A 23,581-nucleotide genomic window follows, 5' to 3' on the forward strand; every position below is an offset into this window, starting at 1 on the left:
TGCTGTCACTTTCTGACACACAACAATGGAATATTAGCTGGCCTTCAGTAACCGTCAGCACCATAAAGCTCAACCCCATGAACAAGGCGGGACAGAATTTCCGACACCTTGTGGAGGGAGTGGCATGAAACCAAATGGATCTAGCGGAGCGCTGGTCTCCTTCCTCACCCAAACGAGCACTACAGGTCATTCTCAACCCATCTGTTAAGAATGCTTCCTCCTCTTGGACTGAAAGGTCTCGGTTTAAATCTGGTTTATGTTCGTTTGATTTTTCTTATTTTATTTTGTTTAGCTTTTCTCCTTTTGTGAATTCAGGATCAGGTTTATGTTGGTTATTTTCATTTTTCCTCTTTTGGTTTAATTTGGAGTTCTACTAAAGGTCTTTTGTGAAACATGCATGTATAACCCTTGCTGTTCAGCCTTAGAGCACTGTACAAACCCAGCACACTGTAAAATTATACAGATAAAAAATAAAGAAATGGTATTTGAATTATCAGTCTGTTCAATTATGTACTTCTTTTCCCTACTTAATTAAACAATGCTTCTTATTAACATTTTAACATGCTGGTATTAGTAAAACATAATGCTCCATCCTCACTATACATCATATAGTGTTTTCACTTTCATTTCTGTTCTCATGAGTACAGATTTTCCTGACTGCTGGGTGCCACTCATCCTCACTCTCATACCATAATGAATTCATTTTTCATGAGGAGGTTGTGGAGAGGGAAGAATGTCAAACCTCCGTGTTTAACTTGGCCCTTGTGCTGCCGGGGGTTTTGTCAGCTATTTGGTGAGCTTTGGAACACACAGTACTAGTTTCCTACACATGGACAAGTTGTAGTGCACTGGTAAATCACCACTGGGAATCATTTTAGCCCAGTATAGTACTTGGTCTGGGTTTGGGAAACCTCTCATAAAAGGTATAACAGTGTTCTGCTGACACTACTAAAGTCATAAAGAATGTTACGTTTTGTCCTAAATGATAAATTAGGACGTAGTAATCGCTGTAAGTTCAGTTTATTAGAAAGAGACTAGTGGTAATTATATAAATATGCCAACTCATCTAAAATAAAAAAGTCTTTATTATAGATAAACGGAGTGGGTGATATTAGGTTGCCGTTTAAACGCTAAGCTCGCGATATTACAACGCGACGTGGTTCGGGGTCTCTCGGCCAATAAAATCACGCGCCTTCCTCTCCGCTCTTACTCCGCCACGGACGCAGGTCGAGTCGGTAGGAACGCAGGTCGAGACGAGGCAACCGTGCTTCTACATACCCGATAAAAAAAACCCCGAAAACACGGACAAAGTAGACGTTATTTCACGCGTGACGCCTATCCGTTAGAGTAACTCGCTATTTTCGTGTGAAACTTTGAAAAACAATCGAGTCCTTCGTCGATTAGATCCTGCGAGGACGAGCGGCGTGCCGGCGAACAAAGAAGCGCTTTGGGACAGAAGCGGCCCTCAACCCCCCTGTAGTTATGAGTCATGTGGCCGTGGAGAGCGTACACGGTCTGGACCAGCAGGTACGTACCGACCCGCTCCGGTTTTAGTCTTCGACGACGATCGTCGGAAAGTTTTCGAGACGAGGCCGGCGGGTGGTCGGTGTCGGCGGACGCGGCCCGCGGCGCTAAGTGCGTGAGGCGGTGCGGAGTGTAAAATGGAGGCCGCGCTGTAGATGGAGGCCGCGGCGGTGATGATGGCGGCGGAGCGGCGCGTTTCCGTGCGGCGTTTTCGTTTCTCCCCGCCGCTTAGTTGGCGTAGTTGGGCTGAAAACCCCCCCCGTGTAGCGGTTTAACGGCGTACACCGACGAATAGTTGGGCTTTTGTCGTCGGGTTTTTGTTTTGTTGGATCGATTGTGTAAAAAAAATAAATAAAAAAAACAAAATAAAAAATTAATAAATAATTATAAAATGTTATATAATTTATAAATAATATAAGAAATATAAATAATTAATTAATATGGAAAAAAGGTTAATTTTCCGTTAGCGCGTTTTGGCGTCGATGTCCGTTCCGAGGCCATCGGCACTGAGATGCTAAAACGCCAAAAACACTTTTATACTTGGTAAATACATTTAGCTATCTCACTTTTACGGTTTTGTCTACCTTGATTTGATAATTTGCTAACTTCACCGGCCAGAGAGCCGTTGGTGTACATTACAGTGCCACATGTGGTGTTTACTTAGTTAACTTGATATAATAATCAAGCTTCACTAATAACTGAATATATCAGTACTTGGCCAACTACGATGTCTCTCATTATTATTAAATGACCTTTAAATGTGTTTAAACGGTTAACTAGCCTGTCTTGTTGACTCTAGCTCGCTGGGTTTACCTAATACGATTGGTTATTTATTTTGGATCAGAAGTCGATCATTTTGGGACATTTAAACACTTGACATTATACACATTTCGAGTTGGAAGATGTTATCTGAGCTTCTCTTTCTGAGGAACATCTCCCTCATACGGATAGTTGATCATACTCCATCTTACATGGTCAATAGAGCTGAAACACGACCACCGGCATCTACCTGCTTGATTTGTGACGGCTTTAGTGAGCTTTACTAAACTTTAATGTGACCATCTTTGGTGGAGGAAGCATATAAACCACGTACTTGAGTTAAGATACAAGACACCCAACGTAAAAACGTTACTCCAGTACAAGTACTCCCTTTAGTCCTCTACTTGAGTAAAAGTACTGGCCTTAAAATGTACTCAAGTACTGAAAGTAAAATTCTCTAATATTCAGCACCATGTAAAATGTAAAGCGATATGTTCGACTGTTTATTTCACAATAATAAATATTTAATAAATATTCACAATATTTATATCAAATCATTTAGCCGGAATCTCCAAATACTATGAACTTCTTTAGATCAAATAGCTAGCTAACAGGCTGGCCTAGCTAGCTACAGGCCGAGGCCGTTGCTATGGCAGTTTTCGGTTAGCTAGCAAATTAGCCATGTATACGATGCTAACGTAGGGCTTATTTTAACATTAACAAAGAAGCCCTTTATTGGATTATACGATTTTGTTTATTATATTGTTAGATTTCTAATTAAGGTAAATGACCAGTATGGCTATTAAAATATCTAGGCAATATGTGGTTCCTTGGATTGGATGCAGAATTATTATAAGAACAAATCTTATGGGACTGAGATGGCGCTTGAAAACAGTAATTTTTCTTTTTGACTACTTAAACCATTTCTCTCTGATATGGTCCTGGATTTAGTGTAGAGTTACAGTTTTGCAGCCTTTGATAGTGTTTTGGTACTGGTGGGTTTTTTTTTAACCTGTTAACCAGTTTTGCATTGTTATTGTTTCTTTTTGCTTATTTTATAATTTTTCTCCATTTCAGCTTGCTGTGCTAGACTTGAACTCCGATGTACAAGGAGGAGGTACTGGCAGTGAGTATCTAACTTGTGACTGGTTTCTTTGTCATATAGATTTGTCATATCTAATGTTTCTACCTGTGGTTCTTACAATGTTTGCCCATCTGCCCTGGATTTAAACTTACCCAGCTTCAGAAATTACAATAATATTATTAGTCTGTTGAGGATTATTGTTTTGCTAGTTTGTCATCCTAACACAAGCTGTTTGTCGACAGGACGGTACATTCCACCTCATTTAAGAAACAAAGATGTTTCCAAAAACGGTAAGAGCTGGTCCTACTCACACCCCTTCCATTCACCCATCAGCATACTCCAAGCACCACACCATAATTATATCTAGTTGTGGAAAAACACATACGTCCAACACACAGATGAGTAAAACTTGATTTTGATTTTCAGGGTATTTTTTGGCAGATTGGTTTGTAAGTTGGCATGTTCCTTGCGTTGCATTTCAGGCATCAGTTTGAAGTTGGTTGTTTTGTCATGTCACTCTTTGGGAGCACGGCGGACTAGAATATTTTAAAGCCTCCGCCAGTGTTTGTTGTTTTATTCTGCAGCAAGTCAACCAATGAATTTGGAAAAGAAAGAAGCACAAAGTTTTGGATTTCGCAACAAGTCCGTTTTCCAATTTATTTTGAATGGGAAATTTCAGTCATTTCTCTTGCCAGGCGCTGTAAACGGTAGTATGATAGGATTGGGAAGGGATATTGATGACTGTGTGGAAACGCTTATTGGAGGCGTCTTCCATCTCTTCTTCCTGGGGGTTTCTGACTGTCGTCCGTTGATGGTCTTCCTGCCATTTTCACTGTTGTGATACCTTCTTGAGTCCCATGTGGTTCACCATATAAATTGAAAACTTGGCAGTCGGCCAGCCTCACCGATCCACTGTTATGAACACGCACCAGCAGTCAAGCAGACACATGTGTGGTCCATGTCCTCACGGCTAAAGGAACATTGCCTTTGGCCAGAGTACCGTGCTGACTGTGTGTCTGTTAGCAGGGGCTTTCTCCTCTGGTAGAGAGCGCACTTGCTCAGCACCACCAGGAAGTAGCTTTAGGTCTGTTCTGATGGCTTTTGCTGAAGTAGTTTATATCTGTACGAGAGGGTCTCTTCTTTTAAAGCCTGTTCAGTTTATTGCGGGAAAGAACTCCTTCGGCTGAATGTGTTCAGGCACTTTGCAGTTGGTAAAGTACTTGCAGACTCGCTAACAGAAATGTACACTGTAGAGTGACTGGTTGAGGGTAGCTGGTGTTGGTGGATGGCAGGGACTTCATTGATTTGGGTTTTGTAGTGTTTTTTCTTTCAACTCGGAGTCCTTGCACAAGGCTCAACACTATTGGTTGCGTCAGACTCGTTTCCTGCTTCCTCTGCCGCGGTAATGACTCCTCGATTGGTTCTTGTAAAGACTCTCCAGGAGGATGGGACGGTGGACGCAGCAATGGCTTCGTGAATGGTTACCACGATGGGCGGGACAATCGCATGAACGGGGGCGGAGTTTTTGGTACCCGCGGGTCCCTCCGTAGCGATCGAGGCGGCAGAGGGGGCTTCAAAGGCAGAGGTGGGGCCTACAACCCTGTTCAGCCTGTGCAGAACACAGGTGAGCACAACCATCTTGGGGTTCAGTCTGACTCGGTTGTGGATAGCTGAATTGGGTCTTTAGTTTGGGCTTTAGAAGTGAGGTGAAACCTTTTTTTTTACGTGTGTGTGTGTATATATGTGTATGTAACAGGCTTTGGCTATGAAAACAAGGATGGAGGCGGATGGAACGCCCCAAAAGATAACGCCTACAACAGCTTTGGTGGACGTTCTGACAGGGGCAAATCTGCTTTCTTCAATGATCGTAGCTCCTCTTCCAGGGGAAGGTAAAGATTCCTTGCGTTCTTCTTAAAAACCCCACGAGCCCAAAGCACAAGCCCAGTTCTGTGAGCATACACTGACCCTCAAAGCAGATTTCACTCTGGTCTTTCTAACCGATCTAACAGATATGAGCGCGGGGGGTTTGGTGGTGGCGGAAACAGCCGCTGGGTGGATGAGTCCAGAGATGAGGAGGACTGGTCCAAACCTCTTGCCCCCAACGAACGACTAGAACAGTGAGTGTCCGTCTCCTGCTCTCTTACATCGTTGTCTGCAGACAACGGAAGATTAACCAACATTTTCCCTTGCAGTGAACTTTTCTCTGGAAGTAACACAGGGATTAACTTTGAGAAATACGACGACATTCCTGTTGAAGCCACAGGCCACAACTGTCCTCCGCACATTGAGAGTGTGAGTCTCCTGATCTTGGCACGGTCTACTTTTCCCGAAGCTGTACTACTTTGAGTTAATGGTCAGTTGTTCGTGTGTTGCGTGTGAGATGGTAAATACCTAGCTGCTTTTGTGCCACAGTTCCATGACGTGGATATGGGGGAGATAGTCATGGGTAATATCAATCTTAGTCGCTACACAAGACCCACTCCTGTTCAGAAACATGCCATTCCCATCATCAAAACCAAGAGGGACCTGATGGCATGTGCCCAGACAGGTGAGAGAGAGACACACACGCACACACCCCCTCCTGGACCAGTGTGACCTTTGGACTCTGCAGTTGTGAGGTGGTGGAGTTTGACCCGTCTTCCCCTTCAATCTCCCTTCAGGTTCGGGTAAAACTGCGGCCTTCTTGCTCCCGGTTCTGAGTCAGATCTACACAGACGGCCCTGGGGAGGCCCTTCAAGCAGCAAAGAACAGCGTGAGTGGGTGTGGCCACTGCTGGCTCACTGGGATTGTCGTGTGTGTGTGTGTGTGTGTGTGTGTGTGTGTGTGTGTGTGTGTGTGTGTGTGTGTGTGTGTGTGCGCAGTTAAATTGTGGACTTGCTGAAGTGACACTAAATTGCTGTTTCAGGATAACGGGAGATACGGCCGCCGTAAGCAGTATCCCCTTTCTCTAGTTCTGGCGCCGACCAGAGAGCTGGCCCTCCAGATCTACGACGAGGCCCGGAAGGTAACTGGGTTCTCCGGCTTCAGATTGTTGAGCAGGCTTGGGTTCTTCAGATTGTTTGATCTACCGGCACGACCAATCTTCTTGCATCTCCAACGTTTCTCTTTGTACTTCCGTCCCGAATGGTGCAGTTTGCGTACCGCTCGCGGGTGCGTCCGTGCGTGGTCTACGGAGGGGCCGACATCGGACAGCAGATTCGCGATCTGGAGCGGGGCTGCCACCTGCTAGTGGCGACACCCGGCCGTCTGGTAGACATGATGGAGAGGGGGAAGCTTGGCCTGGACCACTGCAGGTGAGATGGCTCTTGGGCAACATGGTGGGTGTGAGGTTCCATCTCCACTGCAGGTTTTGGTGATCTGACCCCAGTAATACGTACAGAAAATTCAATCTCTGACTGTGGATGGATGTTCGGGTTTATTATAGCCCTAATCTCAGGTTACTGGGTGGTGTGTTGGGGTCGTTAATTTGCCATTCAAATGGCAGAAATGTAACCATTTTGGTTCTTCTGTCTGTCCCCAGTTATTTGGTCTTGGACGAGGCAGACAGGATGCTGGACATGGGGTTTGAGCCACAGATCAGACGCATCGTGGAGCAGGACACCATGCCCCCCAAAGGACTACGACAGACCATGATGTTCAGCGCCACCTTCCCCAAGGAGATCCAGGTAGGAACGTGGTAGTTGGAGCTTGTGTTCAGTAGAGGCCAGAAGTCCTCATTATTGATTATAGAAAATGCATTCTGACATGCAAGCATAAATAGCATGTTTAGATTAAGCCCGTGACTTCTGTTTGTCGAGTATTTCCATGTGGACTTAACCGATTTTTGTCTTGGGTTTGTTTAAGATCCTGGCGCGGGACTTCCTGGAAGACTATATATTTCTGGCTGTGGGTCGTGTGGGCTCCACCTCTGAGAACATCACCCAGAAGGTGGTGTGGGTGGAGGAGAGTGATAAGAGGTCGTTCTTACTCGACCTTCTAAACGCCACAGGTGACTACGCACTTCCTCGTCGCTGTGCCGTCAGGGACTGTTGATGTTTGTTGATGCCTGTGGAGAACTGAGCACACCATGCTGTGCTTGTTTGGCCAGCTGGAGAGAACGACACTAATTTCCCCACCAATTTACAGGTTGGGTGTCTGATGGACACCCAACTAGTTTGTGTGGTTGTTTCCTTTCAAATGTGGAAGCTCTAGTTTAATGTGCAGTGCAATCTGTATTGTGAACTGAAAACTGCTTTAGGGCAGTAGGAATGCATCTGTTTATTGTGAGGTCTGGTTTTATCCAGTCATACCCAGCGAGGTTCAGGACAGTTCTGGTGAATGCAGGGAGAAGCCAGGTGAGTAGAGGCTTCATTACCCACCCCCTCCTCCCTGTGGATCCACAAGCCCCATCCCATCTCCATTTTGCTTGAAGCTTGTCTCTTCCCCAGAGCCTTGTGTAGTTTTCCATTTGGGCGCATGTCATGTTTATTTATTTTGTTCCTTTTCTCTTCCTGTTTGGACGATTCATTCCGTTTGTCTCCTGGTTGCTTTTTTCTTTGTTTTAGCCCCAATGGTTTGTTTATGAGGGGGGGTCATTTGATCCATTTATTTATTATTCAAGTTTTATCCTCCCGAACTGAGTGTGGAAGCTTTGCATCCAACTTTGAGAATTTAAGCTGACTTTAAATTCTTCCTACATATTTTGGCAGAGTTGGAAATATTTGTGACTGATCAATATTTGCAGTAGACGAGGCCATATCTTTACAACTGATGTCCCGACACTTTTACCAAACACGTTATCCCATTGATGATGTCCACATCTGCAGCTGTCTGAGTCCTGAACTGAGGCGGGTGTGTAACCGGGCTCTTTTCACCCCTCCCAGGTAAAGACTCTCTCACTCTGGTGTTTGTGGAAACTAAAAAGGGAGCTGATGCACTGGAGGACTTCCTGTACCGCGAGGGCTACGCCTGCACCAGTATCCACGGTGACCGTTCCCAGAGAGATCGAGAGGAGGCGCTGCATCAGTTCCGGTCCGGACGATGCCCGATCCTGGTTGCCACGGCGGTATGTGTGGACCGCAGTCCCGCTCCTCCGTTCTCCCGCTCGCCTGCGGGACTGTTCTGACCCGCTGGGTGTCTCGCACGCAGGTGGCGGCTCGCGGTCTCGACATCAGCAACGTCAAACACGTCATCAACTTCGACCTGCCCAGTGACATCGAGGAGTACGTGCACCGCATCGGCCGAACCGGTCGCGTTGGCAACCTGGGTAAGGACTCGTTGGCCGTCACGTGAGGTTTCCCGTGGTTCTGTTCCTGCGGGGCTTCTGGGCCCGAGGTTTGTGCGGTTTTAATGCGAGACTCGTTTCTTCAGGCCTCGCCACCTCCTTCTTCAATGACAAGAACAGCAACATCACCAAGGACCTGCTGGACATCCTGGTGGAGGCCAAACAGGAAGTGCCCTCGTGGCTGGAGAGCTTGGCGTACGAGCACCAGCACAAGAGCAGCACCCGCGGCCGTGCAAAGAGGTACCTGGCGCCCCCTTGTGCCCGCTGGTGCACACTGCGTGATGAATCAGCTTTTCAAACGGAGCTGCTTGGACAACAGGAGGATCCGGGTTCACTTCTCCGTGTGTGTGTGTGTGTGTGTGTGTGTGTGTGTAGGTTCTCTGGTGGGTTTGGAGCGAGGGATTACCGTCAGACCAGCAGCAGTGCCAGTGGTGGAGGCTTTGGTGGCCGCGGCAGCCGTAACACGGGGAGTCATGGCGGAAACCGTGGCTTTGGTGGTGGTAAGGGTCCGTTTTGCTCGAACACGCCCTCATTGGGGGAGGAGCCTAATAGATTTTTACTTTTAAAAAATTTATTTGTTTCTCTTCCACTGAAGCATATTCACTTTGTATGCATATCCATGAACTGACGTAGCTCAGCGTGCTGGGGCTGCTCCACCTCACTAACTCCATCCGTCATCCACAGGTGGGTTTGGAAACTTCTACAGCAGTGATGGCTATGGAGGAAACTACTCTCAGGTGGACTGGTGGGGAAACTGATGCCCCCAAAACCCAACAACTTCCCCTCCACCCCCCACACACACCCTCCTTTATCCAGTGACTCACCATGCCAAACTCACGGAGCAGACACCACATGTAACCCGGCCACACCTTCTACCCTGTGTAGCTGTGAGGAACTACAGTACATTAGCAGCTGTGATTCTCTGAGCACGTGCTGAAATGGAGTTGCTGTTGGCTGAGAGACGGGGTCCACGCGGGGAGCTGTCTCCAGACCAGCTCGTCTGCACCAAGAAAAACAAAGGGGGAAAAAAAAAGCGGAATATGCTCGATTAGGATCTGACTGGTTTTCCACTACATGTCACTGCTTTCTTTGTAGTAGATGAGAATCATTTATTAATGTACTGTGCCTTTAGACTTTCCTTTTTTAAACATCAGACTGGCTGACACGTGGCCATGATTGAGTTTTTATTATTCCTACTTGTTTTTGTTTGGGTTTTTTTGGTTTTCCTGAATTTTTTTGGTTTTTGAAAGAATGAAAATTAAGCTTGTGCTTAATCAAACCTTGGCAAACTCCGGGATGGTCTGACTTTGAGTCACAATCTCGTTTTGAACTTCAAATTTGTCATGGGGTCACTGGCCTGCCGTCACTTGGCCTGCCCCCCTCCCCTTTCTATTGGCCCTGCCCCCTCCCTCCTATTGGCCACGCCCCTTGTTTAGCAAGGCCACAAAGATGTGAAATGAAAAATGTTAATCGTGCTCACTCTATCCTGGAGAGTTACCTCTTAGGGACATGGTAGTCATGTGAAGAAAAAATACCAAGCCATTCCAGTTTGATCTCTACAGCCACAGTCATTTGTGAACAGCGTGGTGCTAATCCCTAGCCCTTTACCCTAATCCCTAGCCCTTTACCCTAATCCCTAGCCCTTTCACTCCAGTGTCTGGACATGCAGCGCTGGAATGCACCCACTTGTGAATCGTAACATTTCAGGCAGCTAGTTCAGTACCGCCGACTAGCCGTTTTGGAGGAGTGCAGTTAGTTTGCTCATTCTGTTTCATACTTGAATTATTGTGGAGGTGGCAACTGGTTTGTGTGGTTTTTTTTGTTTTGTTTTGTTTTGTTTTTTTTACTTTTATGAAATACTTCTTGAAGTTAATTAAATGGACCCCACATTACCGCCACCGTGGAAAAGCTCAAAAGGCCACATTAGCACCACAGTGTCGGAGTGGACCGTACACGGCCCATCTCCGCAAGAACTCGCACGCTAGTGTTGTTTTTTGGTCAAGGAGATATATTCAGACACATTTCTGCAGCAGGCTTTGTTTTGTTAAAGTAACATCAGATTTTCAGTTTTTTTTTTTTTTTTTTTTTTTCCAAGCTGCGTTGAATTTTGAAGACAACCTCGGGCTTGCACTAGACATGGCTCCCGTCTGAGACCCCAGACGTGTGGTGTCTTACTGGGACCGGAATAATGTACACAGGAATAGGAAACTGCACAAGGTTGGGTAGGCTGACCATAGTGCAGCTTTGGCATCATACCCCTCTCTCTTTCTCTCTCTCTCTCTCTCTCTCTCTCTCTTTCCTTTTTCTTCTCTTTTTTTGTACTAGATGAGGTTCCCATGGCATCCTGGCCAAAGACAGGGTTCCAATTCCCCATCCCTCCTGTAGCTGTCCGGTACAGCGGTTGTGCTGGGGTGTGGTGCTGTGGAGAGGAGACTCGGTCAGGGCAGCTGGCTGGGCCTGCATCTCCCTGGCACCCGCAGCGTGGGCAGGATACTACATTAAACTGAAGTGCAATAGGTTTACTCAAGTGTGTTGTGCCTTTGACATTTAAAGAAGTTTGAAAAAAATGCCCGATGCAGCTGCACTGACAGTATTGTGGTAACTTGAGATGAGTGGTGCTATTTAGGACTATGCCCGTGTGTGTCTACGCCCATCACGTTTTACAAAAGAAGTGATTTTATTGCACATCTAGAGTTTTATATCAAAGGTCTTGAGTGCGTGTCCTTAAGCTTCCAAATATTGTGTGTGAAGACTGTAAAAATTACAAAAAAAAACGCAGCTTGTTTACAAAAGAGGAAGGTTCTCAATATTAAACCGGATTGATTTGGGACCAGGAAATCGGCAGTGGGCAATTGAGCTATTTGCACACAGATTACTAGATTCTACTTTTGCTGCTAGTTTGTGTAATTTATTAAGCATTTTTGAGAAATATTTATTTTTATAAGCCTAAAAGTGATATTCAAGTAACTTGACCAAAAGACAGTACAAAAACACTGGCACTTGAATGTTGAATGTCACCCGTATGCGTGAAATTTATATTTTTCGGGGTAGTGTGAGCTTTTTAATGTTCAAGGTCATTTTAGACTTGTCAGAATATTCACCTGTAGTCTCATGGCCAAAAATGTCTATTATACTTAATTGGCAGCCAAAATTTGAGAGCTAACAACCATGCCAAGGTTTGGACTAAGGTAATCTAAACATTTTTCTAAATATCTACTAGTGCAAAGTGTCCAGATTGTCTAAATTTTTCATTTTACTTTCCTCCCTTTTTATTTTTTCTCTTTTTTGCTTTTTATATATATATATATATATATATATATATATAAATAATAATTGTTTCTCTCCCCCCAGTGAATGTCTGGCACATGGCTATCTTAAGGAAGAAAACATGTGGTAACTCTCTATTGTTGCATTTGCAGAAATTGGGGCATTTGGATCATTGTTCTCTGACTGGTTTGGTGGTAAATCCAGTTAAGTCTTAATTAAAGCAGTCATTGAACGTACACGTGCATTACACAAGAAATTACAAGCTCTTGATTCACCAAACCATGACACAGAACGTCAGCAAAGCCCTTAGTTTGAGTTTGCTTTCTGTACTAGTATAGAAGCTGTGCACTGCACGAGAATTGTATGTTTATTGTATAATTTTATGAAAATAAAAGTTTGAAATGTCAAATCATATGGCTATATCTGCAGAAGCTGGTATGATTTAGTCTCTTTATTTGAAACTTAATCACTCAAGTTATTGACCACTGCATCACGTCCATGTGCACCAGTTAAGTGAAAAATAAGTATTCCAGTCATTTGTCATTGTACCTTGTAAAAAAGGTTTCATCGTGTTTTGGGAGTTTCCTGGAAAGTGAAAGCCTTCAATCTGGGCTTGTAGACTAAATAAGCTGTCGTCTCCATGGGACGTTTCCTGCAGGTTAGTGTCTGTAGCAACTAGAGTTTCTTAGATGCAGAACACTAGTTGAATGTGTAACTTCTTTAGACATTGACTCAGGGGGCAGATTGTAGCAATACTGTGAAAGTCACAGATGTTGCATTTGGAATCATTTAGTGGTCAAGACATCAATGTAACATCAAATGACACTAGCCAATCAATAAGAAAGGAAAAAAAAGTGTACTTCCCTAAAAACGGTTGGATTCTACCAAAATTGGTAATTTATTAAGGAAATGGCTGAATATACATACTATATTTACAAACTGTTTATCAAGCACCCATAAAAGCAGTACACAGTATGCAAAAAGACACGCAGTTTAACAAAGCAGTAAAAGATCACATCTTGCAGAAATAAAACATCTGAAGTACATAGCACTGTACCATTAAGTAAAAATATGTAAGCAAAAATAATCCTTTTAACATCTGTTAACTATTTCTATTGTTTCTTATTCTTCATATGTATGAAAAATGAGAAGCAGAGTTGCATTTGTCAGTATTCAAGGCAGAATTGTGTTAATGGAAAACACGACCTGTAAGGTCCATGAGTTTAATTAAACCAGAACCAAAATACCATCAGATCATACCACAAGGCAGTCATTAGCCAACAAACTGATACCACAGGACCGTCATTAGCCATTAGGTGACAACACAGTACAGCAGAGCTTCAAAAACATTCACAGAATATTCCTGCCAGCATTAGTGTAGACTCGCTCACAAGCTTGTACCAGTCCGGCTCACCATTCAGGATGCAAGGCCCAACAGGAACCCTCCAACAAAACCACTGGATAGAACAACATTCCTCTTCACAAACTCTGTAGCCTAAAAACCACGAGGGAAGCCATTTCAGTGAGAGGCAACCAGAAGAGACTCTTAAACTGTAGGATGGATGAAACTGAGCAAACTTTAAAAATGAGATTGGGCGAGTGTGTAATTTGCTATTTCACCAGCAGAGGGCACTCTTACGTATAACTGGGTTTTTAATTCAAGTTTTCCAGCAGTTTGTGGATGTGCTTAATCTAAATGTGAAATATATGATTACTTGGTGTCTATCTTGTGCGTTTTTAATTCACTGGTATCAATGACAGGATCTTCAGAAGCTGTATCCACACATTGAGAATATACCCCACACTCAAGACCACATTGTATGAACATTACTGCACAAATTGATATTAAGTGTTAAAAGTAGAACATGCTACATCAAATTTTATTATTATTTTTATACAAAAGTCTGTTTAATAGAAGTGTGTAGAAGTACTGAGAGATACAGTGTTAGCAACACCTTTACCTCCTCGATGAAAGAGTTGATTTCAGGGGCTGCTGTGTTTGCCTTCTTCTTCAGGTGTCTCTTGGCTTTGTTCACGTCTTTCTCCACTTTCTTCCAGTCCACTTGCACATAGCCAGTGTGATTCGCAATCTACCGGAGAACAACCCGTTCATCTCGGGCTTCTGCAAAGGTTCAACTTAACATGGATATAAATGTCACTGCAGCCCTGAAAGCCAGTCGTGATTTATACCTGTAGTAAGAGAAATCCTCCTCCTACTGCAGTAGCAGCAATTTTGCCCACCCTTTGAAAAAGGTACCCGGCACACCTGGGGAATGGGTGAACCAAATGTCGGTTAAGTAATAACAGAACAACACAGTCTATGTGAGCGGACTGGGCCAACCAGAACACTCAGTCACTTTATACCTGTACATACTCGAAACTCTGTCACTTTACACATATATAGATATTCTTTCTTTATTATTTATCATATTGACCTACGTTGTATTTATTTCTTATGTTACTGCTGCTCTGTGTGCCCCTCAATTGCCCCCCGGGGATGAATAAACTTTTCTGAATCTGAATCTGAACTGCTGCTTTAGATGTTATAGCAGCAACCTCTATGAGTGATGTGGATGGCATGCTTGTCTAAAGGATTTTAGGCCTATGTTTGAAATCCTACACAATGCAATGAGTGAATAACATTTGGTTATTTGGTTAATGCTCGTGAAATTATACAGGTCTTTCCATATTTTCCAAGTTGATCAAATGTAATGGAGAAAAAAGAGGCTTTGAGTACAGAGAATGTGACTGGGACTGGTGTTACATGGAAGCAGAAAGCCCTACCAGCCAGTGACTCCTCCCATCATGATCTGAGTGGCCACACTGTGTTTCTCTGCAATGGGTCCAGAGTTGCTTCCAAAAACTCTGGTCCACCATTGGTGATTTCGTGCATACTCTGTCAAATCCACAACTTCATATACCTCCTCTTCACCCTCAGCATCTTCTTCACCTTGGACTAGAAAGAGACGTTGAATCAATCATTTCTAGAATGACAGTGTCCAATTCAAAAACATTATACATTATCGATATCAATACATTATATACAAACTGTAGATAAATAACCAAGTTAGACACATTATCTACATAGTTAGATAACTAGCCAAGTTAGATACATTATCTACAGTTAGATAACTAGCCAAGTTAGATACATTATGTAGATACAGTTAGATAACAAGCCAAGTTATATACATTATCTAGATACAGTTAGATAACAAGCCAAGTTATATACATTATCTAGATACAGTTAGATAACAAGCCAAGTTATATACATTATCTAGATACAGTTAGATAACTACCCAAGTTAGACACATTATCTACATAGTTAGATAACTACCCAAGTTAGACACATTATCTACATAGTTAGATAACTAGCCAAGTTAGACACATTATCTACATACAGTTAGATAACTAGCCAAGTTAGATAGGCTACATTATCTACATAGTTAGATAACTAGCCAAGTTAGATACATTATCTACATACAGGTAGATAACTAGTTAGACACATTATCTACATTACATTACATTAGATAATTACACATTATCTACATAGTTAGATAAGTAGCCAAGTTAAACACATTATCTACATAGTTAGATAACTAGCCAAGTTAGATACATTATCTAGATACATTAGATAACTAGCCAAGTTAGACACATTATCTACATACAGTTAGATAACTAGCCAAGTTAGATACATTATCTACATACAGTTAGATAACTAGCCAAGTTAGATACATTATCTACATACAGTTAGATAACTAGCTAAGTTAGATACATTATCTACATAGTTAGATAACTAGCCAAGTTAGATACATTATCTAGATACATTAGATAACTAGCCAAGTTAGATACATTATCTACATACAGTTAGATAACTAGCCAAGTTAGATACATTATCTAGACACATTTAGATAACTAGCCAAGTTAGATACATTATCTACATACAGTTAGATAACTAGCCAAGTTAGATACATTATCTACATACAGTTAGATAACTAGCTAAGTTAGATACATTATCTACATAGTTAGATAACTAGCCAAGTTAGATACATTATCTAGATACATTAGATAACTAGCCAAGTTAGATACATTATCTACATACAGTTAGATAACTAGCCAAGTTAGATACATTATCTAGACACATTTAGATAACTAGCCAAGTTAGATACATTATCTAGACAGTTAGATAACTAGCCAAGTTAGATACATTATCTACATACAGTTAGATAACTAGCCAAGTTAGATACATTATCTAGATAATTATATTATCATTATTATATCTTTCTTTCTTCTCCGAGGTTCACCTGGGGAGTAACAGTGCAGTCAGAGCCTACAATACAAGTGTCATCGCTCCGACACGGAATGAAAACCTGGCGTTCATCACAAGACATTTCACATCACAAGACAATATCAACACCCAGAACTTTCATTCTAGTTACCTTATACTTAGCTTGATTGTGTGATTTATTTGTGACTTGTGTATTCATCTGTATAATTTGTTTTTGTGTAATTTGTGTGTTAACGGGCCGCCCAATGGAGGATGGGTTTCCTTTTGAGTCTTGGTCCTCCCGAGGTTTCTTCCTATTCCCCACCATCTAGGGAGTTTTTCCTTGCCACTGTCGCCTTTGGCTTGCTCATTAGGGATTTGGACCCATAGTATTGTTAACCTTGTAAATCCTGTAAAGCGCTTTGTGACAACATGTGTTGTGAAAAGCGCTCTACAAATATATTTGATTTGATTTTTAGATACATTTAGATAACTAGCCAAGTTAGATACATTATCTAGATACAGTCTGATAACTAGCCAAGTTTATATATGTTTCAGCATTTCATCATTCGCTGCTGCCACAAGCCAGTGAAAGACATTTGTATGTTAGGGTAATTACATCTATAATTTCCCTAAATAAGTAAACCGCCGAGCTATTCTAAGGTACTCAGGTTAAGTTAGCTAGTCGACCTTGTTGGTAGTTGGTAGCTTACCAAAATATGCTCTCCTAGCTAGGATAACTAATTAGCTAGGTAGCTAGCTGGTATTAAATGAAACTTGGGACCGGGTGAAAACTGGTCAAATATAATTATACACATGTGTAACATAATCAATTAATTGTGACAGTGTAAGTGTTACTGTAGTGCATGAAACATGAATAAATGAAGGTCGCCGACAGTGTTTCACATGTATCATTACACTAACCTCGGTGTCGCTCCGCCATTTTGGGCACCGTTCCCTTGGTTACGTCATCGCGTCAGATGGTGCTGACAGCTGTGGTGAGGACACGCCCACCGACGGCGTGACGCTCTGCCACGTCAATGCTTCAAATATTACATTATGTCCGGGTTTTCGTAATTTAATAGAAACACGTCGAATTAATTTCCACGACGTAATTTTCTTTTTGCAAAGTGTACAACATACACTCAGATTCGACATGTCTGGTTGAAATGCAAACCCCAACAAAGTGCTGGACATTATAGAGACGGCCACCGAACAACTACTCGCTTTTACAGGGTTATTTTACATGGGCTGTCAGTGACAGTTCTGCACGATTTAAAAAAACATTTGACAAAGTTTCAAATCATGTTACTGAAAGCTTTTTACCAAAAACGAGTGCAACCAACACAATCAACAACAGAATCTGCGATCGTGTATCGAGAGTAATAATTACTGCACAGAATGATATTACACAATATTCTCCAGTATCACTTTATTTTGCGGCATTTTGATAGACTATTGTCTTAATTAAAGACACTACTATTTTTACATATTGCTTAGCTAAAAACACGTATAGGCACATATAAATTGTAATGTAGGTACAATTATTTTGGGGGGAAAAAAACGAATCTCCCGAAATTGGTCCACAAATTTTTAGGACAAGGCCAGTCACGTGGTCAATCTCACAAGCACCATTGGCTGTTGAACCAAGAGAGGGCGTGTCCACGGGGACGGCGTGGGCTCGCCTGGGTGACACAATTACAACAACTTTCATCTGGTGGCAGATAGAAGTTTGAAATTATTTTTTAAAAAACTGACCATCGTAATTGTGCACGAGTAATTACTCGTGCACGACCATTTATTTTCTACATCACACACACTATTGTAAAAAAAATGTGAGAAGAGGAACCAACTGGAAGATAACTCATTTTCCACAAGGATTTACGGCTAAATTTCGCTGTATTTGGGTAAAAGTTTCTTTAAAAAAAAAAGAAAAAAATCTGGTTTGATTTCATCGCGCTTTTGTGGACCGGTGGATCTCGCCCTTCGTCCCCCTCGGTGCGGTTCCATGCAATCGTGCCGAGCGTCGCTCGTCGTAGCTGCCCGCGCTGCCGCTGCTCGAAGCCTCGGCGCTGCTGGTGATGAGGAAAAGAAAATGGCGGCGGGAAAAGCGAGTGAGACCGAGGAGGACTTCCCTAGGCTGACAGCGCAGGAGAGGGACGGCCTGGCGCCGCTTGACAGGTCGGAAACGCTCCCGAAAAAGCCCCCGAAGCCGCGGTCGTCGGCCGTCGCCTTCCGTTCTGCGAGACGTTAAATGTGTTTTTTTTATTGTTATTATTTTTTTTTTAAGCGCGGTGTGATCTCACGCCTCGTCCCGTGTTTGTCTTCTCGCTTTGCAGCTCACTGTTTGGATTTCTGAGGCTTCATGAAGATGGCGCCAGAACGAAGGCCTTGCTGCTGAAGGTAGCCAGCCCGGGCCAACCCTCCCCTCACACGCCGCCCGAGCCGCCTCTCTCGCCCGCGTGTGTGTGTCCCCAACACCGTCCCCCCCACCACCACCACCCTGCGTGTGGTTCGCCGTGTTTTTTGTTTTTTTTTTAACCGTCTCGATCGGAGCTCCGTGCGGTGTGGCGCACACGAACCCCGCGGCTACGCAGCGTCCTCGTCGCTGGGTAGCTCCCCGAGCCCCGGGGTGGGTGGTGGGGGGCTCACAGCGAGCCCCGCGGACCACACTAGGGGGGTTTTGTTCGGCAACTTGCCCCACCACGTACCCCCCCAGTGGGGTTATAGAACGGGGGGCTCCACCGTGAGACTAACTTTGTGAACTCGTGAGAGCCGCGAAGTGAGCCCGGACGTTAGCAGCACCGCCGCCCCGGAGCCAGGCTAACTCACTAGCGCCGCGCTACGGTACGCCGTCCGGGGCTCTTTTTCGGAAAATTATTATTTTTTATTTCTTTACATTTGTTGAAATGTAAAATACGAAAAAAATAATCGACACGGTGATGGTCGTCGGGCAGGAAGAGCGCGGTGACGGGCGCTGTTCTCCGACACCGCCGCCGCCGTCAGCAGCTGTAGCGGCCGCGGCGCTGAGGTAGCGGGGCTAGCGCACCCAGCCCGCCGCGTAGCGGCAGCACCGACCGCGGCTGTGCCACGGGCGCTCCGGGAGGAAGGGTCGTGTAATATAGTGTCATTATAGTATTATAGTGTCATTTTATTATTTCCCCCCCTCCATTTTTCAAGCTTCGCCGCCGCTGGCCTCAGTTTAGCTGTCGGTGGTTCATCGGTCCGTGATGTAGGTGCATTAAAAACTGTGAGGACTAAAAAGAGTAGTCACACCTTCCCCACACACACACACACACCTCACACATATATACGTGCAGTATTCGCCAGGACAACGTTATGCGAGCACAATATCTCACATTTCGCCCCACGAGTCACCAATTTGAGGGGTTTTTTTTAACGAGAGACGCTGGTTTGTGTGCGGTAGTAATGGCTGCTTTGGGTCGGCCCAAGATGGCGGGGCTGGGAGGAGCGGGGACTAAACAGCAAGTGAACCGAACAAGGCTGCAAACCCCGAGCTGCTGTGTGTGTGTGTTTTTTTTGTGCAATATGCGCACCTACCCCACGATCTCGGCTTCGCTGGCTTGCTGCTCACACTCACAGCGAGCCCCGTTTTTGCTTTAGTGCACACGCGGTCCTGTTTGTGTGAGCTACTGCCCCTGTGTTGTGCTGTCTGGCATCAACATGTTAGTGGGGATGTTCAGTTGAGGCCGAACAAAGGAGACTTTTAGCAACACCACGTCCTTTCTCAGTGTTGCTGTGGCCTGATGGGCACTTTACATTCATTCCAACCGAGGACACATGTTGGCCCTTCTAACTGTTGAACCATGCTGTTTGCTCTCTTGTAAACAAAACATTTCTAATGTGGTCTCTGTAGAGATTTCATCTTGATGTCTAAACATTAATGTGAATGATCTAAACACAAGATGAATGCAAGTGGCTGTTTGTGCAACTAACATTTCGTTGTTGTCTTTATTATTTTAAGTTCATGTTTAGCCTGCTGCGTTTACTGTATGGACTCTTGTCACTTGCTGAGGCTTAAGTAGTGTTTTTGTTGTTTTGTTTCTATTTATGGAGTTAATTATTAAAGTAAAGTGTTTTCTCAGGAAGAAGTAACCACGTAAGACTCACTCGTGTGTTCCAAGTCGCGTTGTCTTTGATTTGCTTACTTTGTCTTACGCTAGTCTACAGTTCAGGTGAATACCTGTAACTTGTTTTGAAGTACATTCATAATCTGTAATGAATATTATGAAGCAAATTATCAGTACTGTCCCTTAAGAGCCGAACACAAACACAGGTGTTGGGGTGAAGAGGCGGGTCTGGGGGTTCCAGCACTGCTGTCATTCGTCAAATATGTATTTATTTCTTCTTTATTTAAATGCTTATTCAGCATTTTGTTCCCTGGCTTGGTTTACTTGCTGTTTTTATTTCTAGTGCAAATATTTTGTTCTGCGATTGCATTGTCATTGAAGCAGGAATTATGGAGCAGTATCTCAAAAGTCTTCATAGCATCCAGATGAGTTCGAGGCAACACTTGGAAAACATGTTGAGACTTTTGAGAAACTGATTTGGATGTAAATTGGTGTTTCTGACTGCAGAGTTGTTAGAAGTGGGTGCAAGAAATTGTCTGCACAAATGCTTTTTTTTTTCTCTCTATCTCTTTTGCGTTCTCTCGACAAAGCGATAAGAAGACTTTTTAGAGCGTGCAAGGCCTTTAGAGAGTAACTGTGCAGGAATAATCATCATTTAAGGATTTCTAATTACTTGAAACAGCAGTGTCAGTTTTGGGTTACTGCAGTGTTTAGTTTTAATGTCATTGTTGTAGCAATACTGGTTAATGTTGTGTGTTAGGCGGGTTAACTGCTTAACCCTAGTCTCACGTCATTGGTCAGGATACGTTTTAATGTTGCTATCTTATATGTCTAATTGTGTTTGATCAAGCCTGTTATGGCCCACCAACAGTTGTGAAGGCTTGTGTAGTGAGGAGCAGGATTGCTCCCCGTCATGTAACTTGTACAACTCTGACAGCTTCGTGTTTCCCTCATCACCGATCTCCATGTATTTGTTTAAATCCCTTCCTGTATTACGTTATTCGTTTGCTGTTTTAAAAGTGACTCTATGCTTAGACGTGTTTTCCTTTTCCAAATGTGTGTGCGGTCGTGTGTTTCTTGGGGTTCATTGCCCCCCCGGTTGTTTGCTGGGCTCTACTGCTGGAGCAGTTCTACACTCCTGCAGTGCTGATCCAGCCCCCGAGAGCTGCCTGGAGTGGGTCGGTGTGGTGCTGGCGTCTGGGTGGGGGTTAACGCTGCGTAGGGTGCGTCCTCTCTGAACAGTCACCTTTAAGAATAGCATTAATTGAACGAGATGTTCCAGTAAGATATTATGAATTTTGCTCCGACGTTTTTCTACAGTCATTTGACTTTGATAAGCAGGTCACTTTCAAATGTGTTTAGTTGATTATTCTTTTGCCAAACTTTCGCGTTATTTACATGTTTTCTGGCTAATGTTGAACTGAATGGAATTTTAATATGGTTGCCAAGCAAAAATCTATTACCTGTCGCAATCTTAACTTTAGTTCACAGTTGTAATGACAAATTGAGGTGATCAAGACTGATAATTAAAGCAGTAGGACTCTTGCACATGATGGCTAATTAACGTAGTATATTAGCTGCTAATACGGAGTTGGCAAACATAAGCCATGTTGCTGTCACATATTTCTGTGCATTGTTTTTGGGTGACAAGGTGAATAGACGTAACAGAATTTGGCTTGCTTGAGGTCACGGGTCCCTGATTTAAAAGACCTAGCAAATATTACATGACTTGAATTTATTGTTATAGTTGGATTGACATATCTTGCTGGGTAACTAAAGTATGGAGTCATACGAGTTAATATTAGAGGTCCCCTAACCCTTAACCAGTGGGGAACCATCAGGGCCCTCTACGCCCTCTCAGAGGGCCTAAAAATATTCTTAAAACATAAATATATATAATACAATTTATCCAATTTTATTTTATCTACTTACAGTTTGACAATCGACATCTAAAACAATTACAAAAATATAAGCAAATAAATTATTCAACCATGTCTATTCAATCTGTGTTTGAAGGTGAGGGGTTAAGTGGAAGCCTGTGAGCCTGTGTCTCCCCCTATCAGGACTGTGATTAGGGCTGAACGATTAATTGCATTTGCGATAATTTCACGATATTTTAAAACGCGATTCTCTAATCGCACAGGCTGCGATTTAAACTGGTCACGTGACTTGGGAGCGAGCCGAGCCGAGGACAAACGGAGCAAACCCGAGCAGGAGGCAGGGAGGTGGAGAAGTGAAGTTAGCACAGCGCACTTTAACTTGTTGCACAATGGCTTCAGGCTCGACAGAAGCTGACACAACTGAAAGTCTAATACCAAGGAGGAGCAGCACATCAGTTGTGTGAAATTACTTTGGCTTTTAAAAAGATGCTGCTCAACGTCAGGTACCGTGCAAAACGCGCCTTGCTACTGTTACTATGACGTGAGGTAACACTACAAACCTTCTTCAGCATTTAAAAAAAACACCACAAAGCCTCGTATGATATTTGTACGGCTAAAATGCTAACGACCAGTGCTGCACCTTCAAATACGCAAAAGTGTTTCTCTGCGTTTATACAGCCTTAGTATGCTGTATACGGTGAGCAGCGAAATACCGTAAAATCACGCATATAGGCGCAATAAGTTTTAAAGCGCGGATGAATCGCAAAAGCGCGGATAGCTTGACCGGTCCAGCAGACAGGGTTCACTGACCGAACCGTTTGAAAGTGTAACTCCTTATGGATATAATTGGAAGCGGCACGCTGAAATAACTCGGGCAGTAACAGAGTTCATAGTGAAAGACATGATGCCCGTTAATATTAGTGAACAAGCCCGGCTTCACGGCTTTGTTAAACACACTAGATATGTGCTACCAAATGCCCTCACGCACATATTTTAGCCAAGTTGCTATACCTGCAGGGTTGCCAACTCTCACGCATTGAGCGTCTTAGACTAAAAAGTTACTAGTTCGCTCTGGCGCCAACCACAGGCGATCGATCGATCACAATATAATAATAATAATACTTAAATTTAGTCCATTTTACACCGCCCCGATAACAACAAATTACGTTCGCCACCCACTCCAGGCTCAAGTCTCACTCGAAGCGATCTTGAAAAGTTGGCAACCCTGTATCTGAGCTGTATAAAAAATGCCGAAACAGAGTTTCCTGAAAACAGTGGGAAAAAAATCGCGATTTAAAATCGCAATTTATAGATAAAAAATTGCAATTAGATTATTTTCCAAAATCGTTCAGCCCTAACTGTGATGCCCGCTGTTAGTTTACAGAGGGTCTGGCAGTTATAATTCAGCGCAATACCAGTTTCAAATGACGGTAAAATTGACCAATCATA

General features: G+C 43.5%; 3 protein-coding genes across 9 annotated transcripts in view; 2 read left to right on the forward strand and 1 right to left on the reverse strand.

Moving 5' to 3' along the window:
- Positions 1-1,194: 1,194 nt before the first annotated feature.
- Positions 1,195-12,328, forward strand: ddx3xb (DEAD-box helicase 3 X-linked b). Of its 4 annotated transcripts, none has more exons than XM_077015955.1 (19): positions 1,195-1,527; positions 3,361-3,409; positions 3,610-3,657; positions 4,800-4,991; positions 5,124-5,256; positions 5,377-5,484; positions 5,560-5,659; positions 5,780-5,915; positions 6,028-6,119; positions 6,273-6,371; positions 6,500-6,660; positions 6,888-7,032; positions 7,211-7,355; positions 7,651-7,701; positions 8,230-8,411; positions 8,495-8,612; positions 8,717-8,870; positions 9,006-9,136; positions 9,315-12,328. In XM_077015955.1, exons 1-19 carry the CDS (start codon positions 1,483-1,485, stop codon positions 9,386-9,388), a joined length of 2,163 nt encoding a protein of 720 aa, XP_076872070.1. In that variant the 5' UTR covers positions 1,195-1,482; the 3' UTR covers positions 9,389-12,328. The 4 variants fall into 4 exon arrangements, with proteins under 4 accessions (XP_076872070.1, XP_076872071.1, XP_076872074.1 ...); XM_077015956.1 differs by having other exon boundaries at positions 9,006-9,130; XM_077015959.1 differs by lacking the exon at positions 7,651-7,701.
- A 443-nt stretch (positions 12,329-12,771) lies between these two features.
- Positions 12,772-17,221, reverse strand: LOC143522194 (FUN14 domain-containing protein 1-like). The gene is made up of 5 exons (XM_077015968.1): positions 17,086-17,221; positions 14,682-14,853; positions 14,088-14,163; positions 13,859-13,987; positions 12,772-13,392 (listed from the first exon to the last, which is right to left on the reverse strand). Exons 1-5 carry the CDS (start codon positions 17,102-17,104, stop codon positions 13,315-13,317), a joined length of 474 nt encoding a protein of 157 aa, XP_076872083.1. The 5' UTR covers positions 17,105-17,221; the 3' UTR covers positions 12,772-13,314.
- Positions 17,222-17,832: 611 nt separating this feature from the next.
- The window catches only part of kdm6al (lysine (K)-specific demethylase 6A, like), a 42,192-nt gene continuing 36,443 nt past the window's right edge, over positions 17,833-23,581 (forward strand). For 3 of the 4 annotated variants that reach the window (XM_077015963.1, XM_077015966.1, XM_077015964.1), the window contains exons 1-2: positions 17,834-18,342; positions 18,501-18,564. In XM_077015963.1, coding sequence (XP_076872078.1) covers positions 18,170-18,342; positions 18,501-18,564 — 237 coding nt within the window. In that variant the 5' untranslated portion in view covers positions 17,834-18,169. Of the gene's footprint in view, positions 18,343-18,500; positions 18,565-23,581 lie in introns of all 4 variants that reach the window. The other variant, XM_077015962.1, reaches the window with a different exon arrangement.

The sequence above is a fragment of the Brachyhypopomus gauderio genome, chromosome 8 (assembly GCF_052324685.1).
Source record: "Brachyhypopomus gauderio isolate BG-103 chromosome 8, BGAUD_0.2, whole genome shotgun sequence".
In the NCBI taxonomy this organism is placed as follows: domain Eukaryota; kingdom Metazoa; phylum Chordata; class Actinopteri; order Gymnotiformes; family Hypopomidae; genus Brachyhypopomus; species Brachyhypopomus gauderio.

Excerpts from the sequence above, each read along its gene's own strand:
- ddx3xb (XM_077015955.1), top strand. The coding sequence starts at position 1,483 with ATGAGTCATGTGGCCGTGGAGAGCGTACACGGTCTGGACCAGCAG. Across the intron at positions 5,660-5,779 it reads GTCCTCCGCACATTGAGAGT|TTCCATGACGTGGATATGGG; the intron begins GTGAGTCTCCTG and ends TTTGTGCCACAG. Across the intron at positions 7,356-7,650 it reads CGACCTTCTAAACGCCACAG|TCATACCCAGCGAGGTTCAG; the intron begins GTGACTACGCAC and ends GGTTTTATCCAG.
- LOC143522194 (XM_077015968.1), bottom strand. Across the intron at positions 13,988-14,087 it reads GAGGATTTCTCTTACTACAG|ATTGCGAATCACACTGGCTA; the intron begins GTATAAATCACG and ends GTTCTCCGGTAG. Across the intron at positions 13,393-13,858 it reads TCAACTCTTTCATCGAGGAG|GCTACAGAGTTTGTGAAGAG; the intron begins GTAAAGGTGTTG and ends CGTGGTTTTTAG.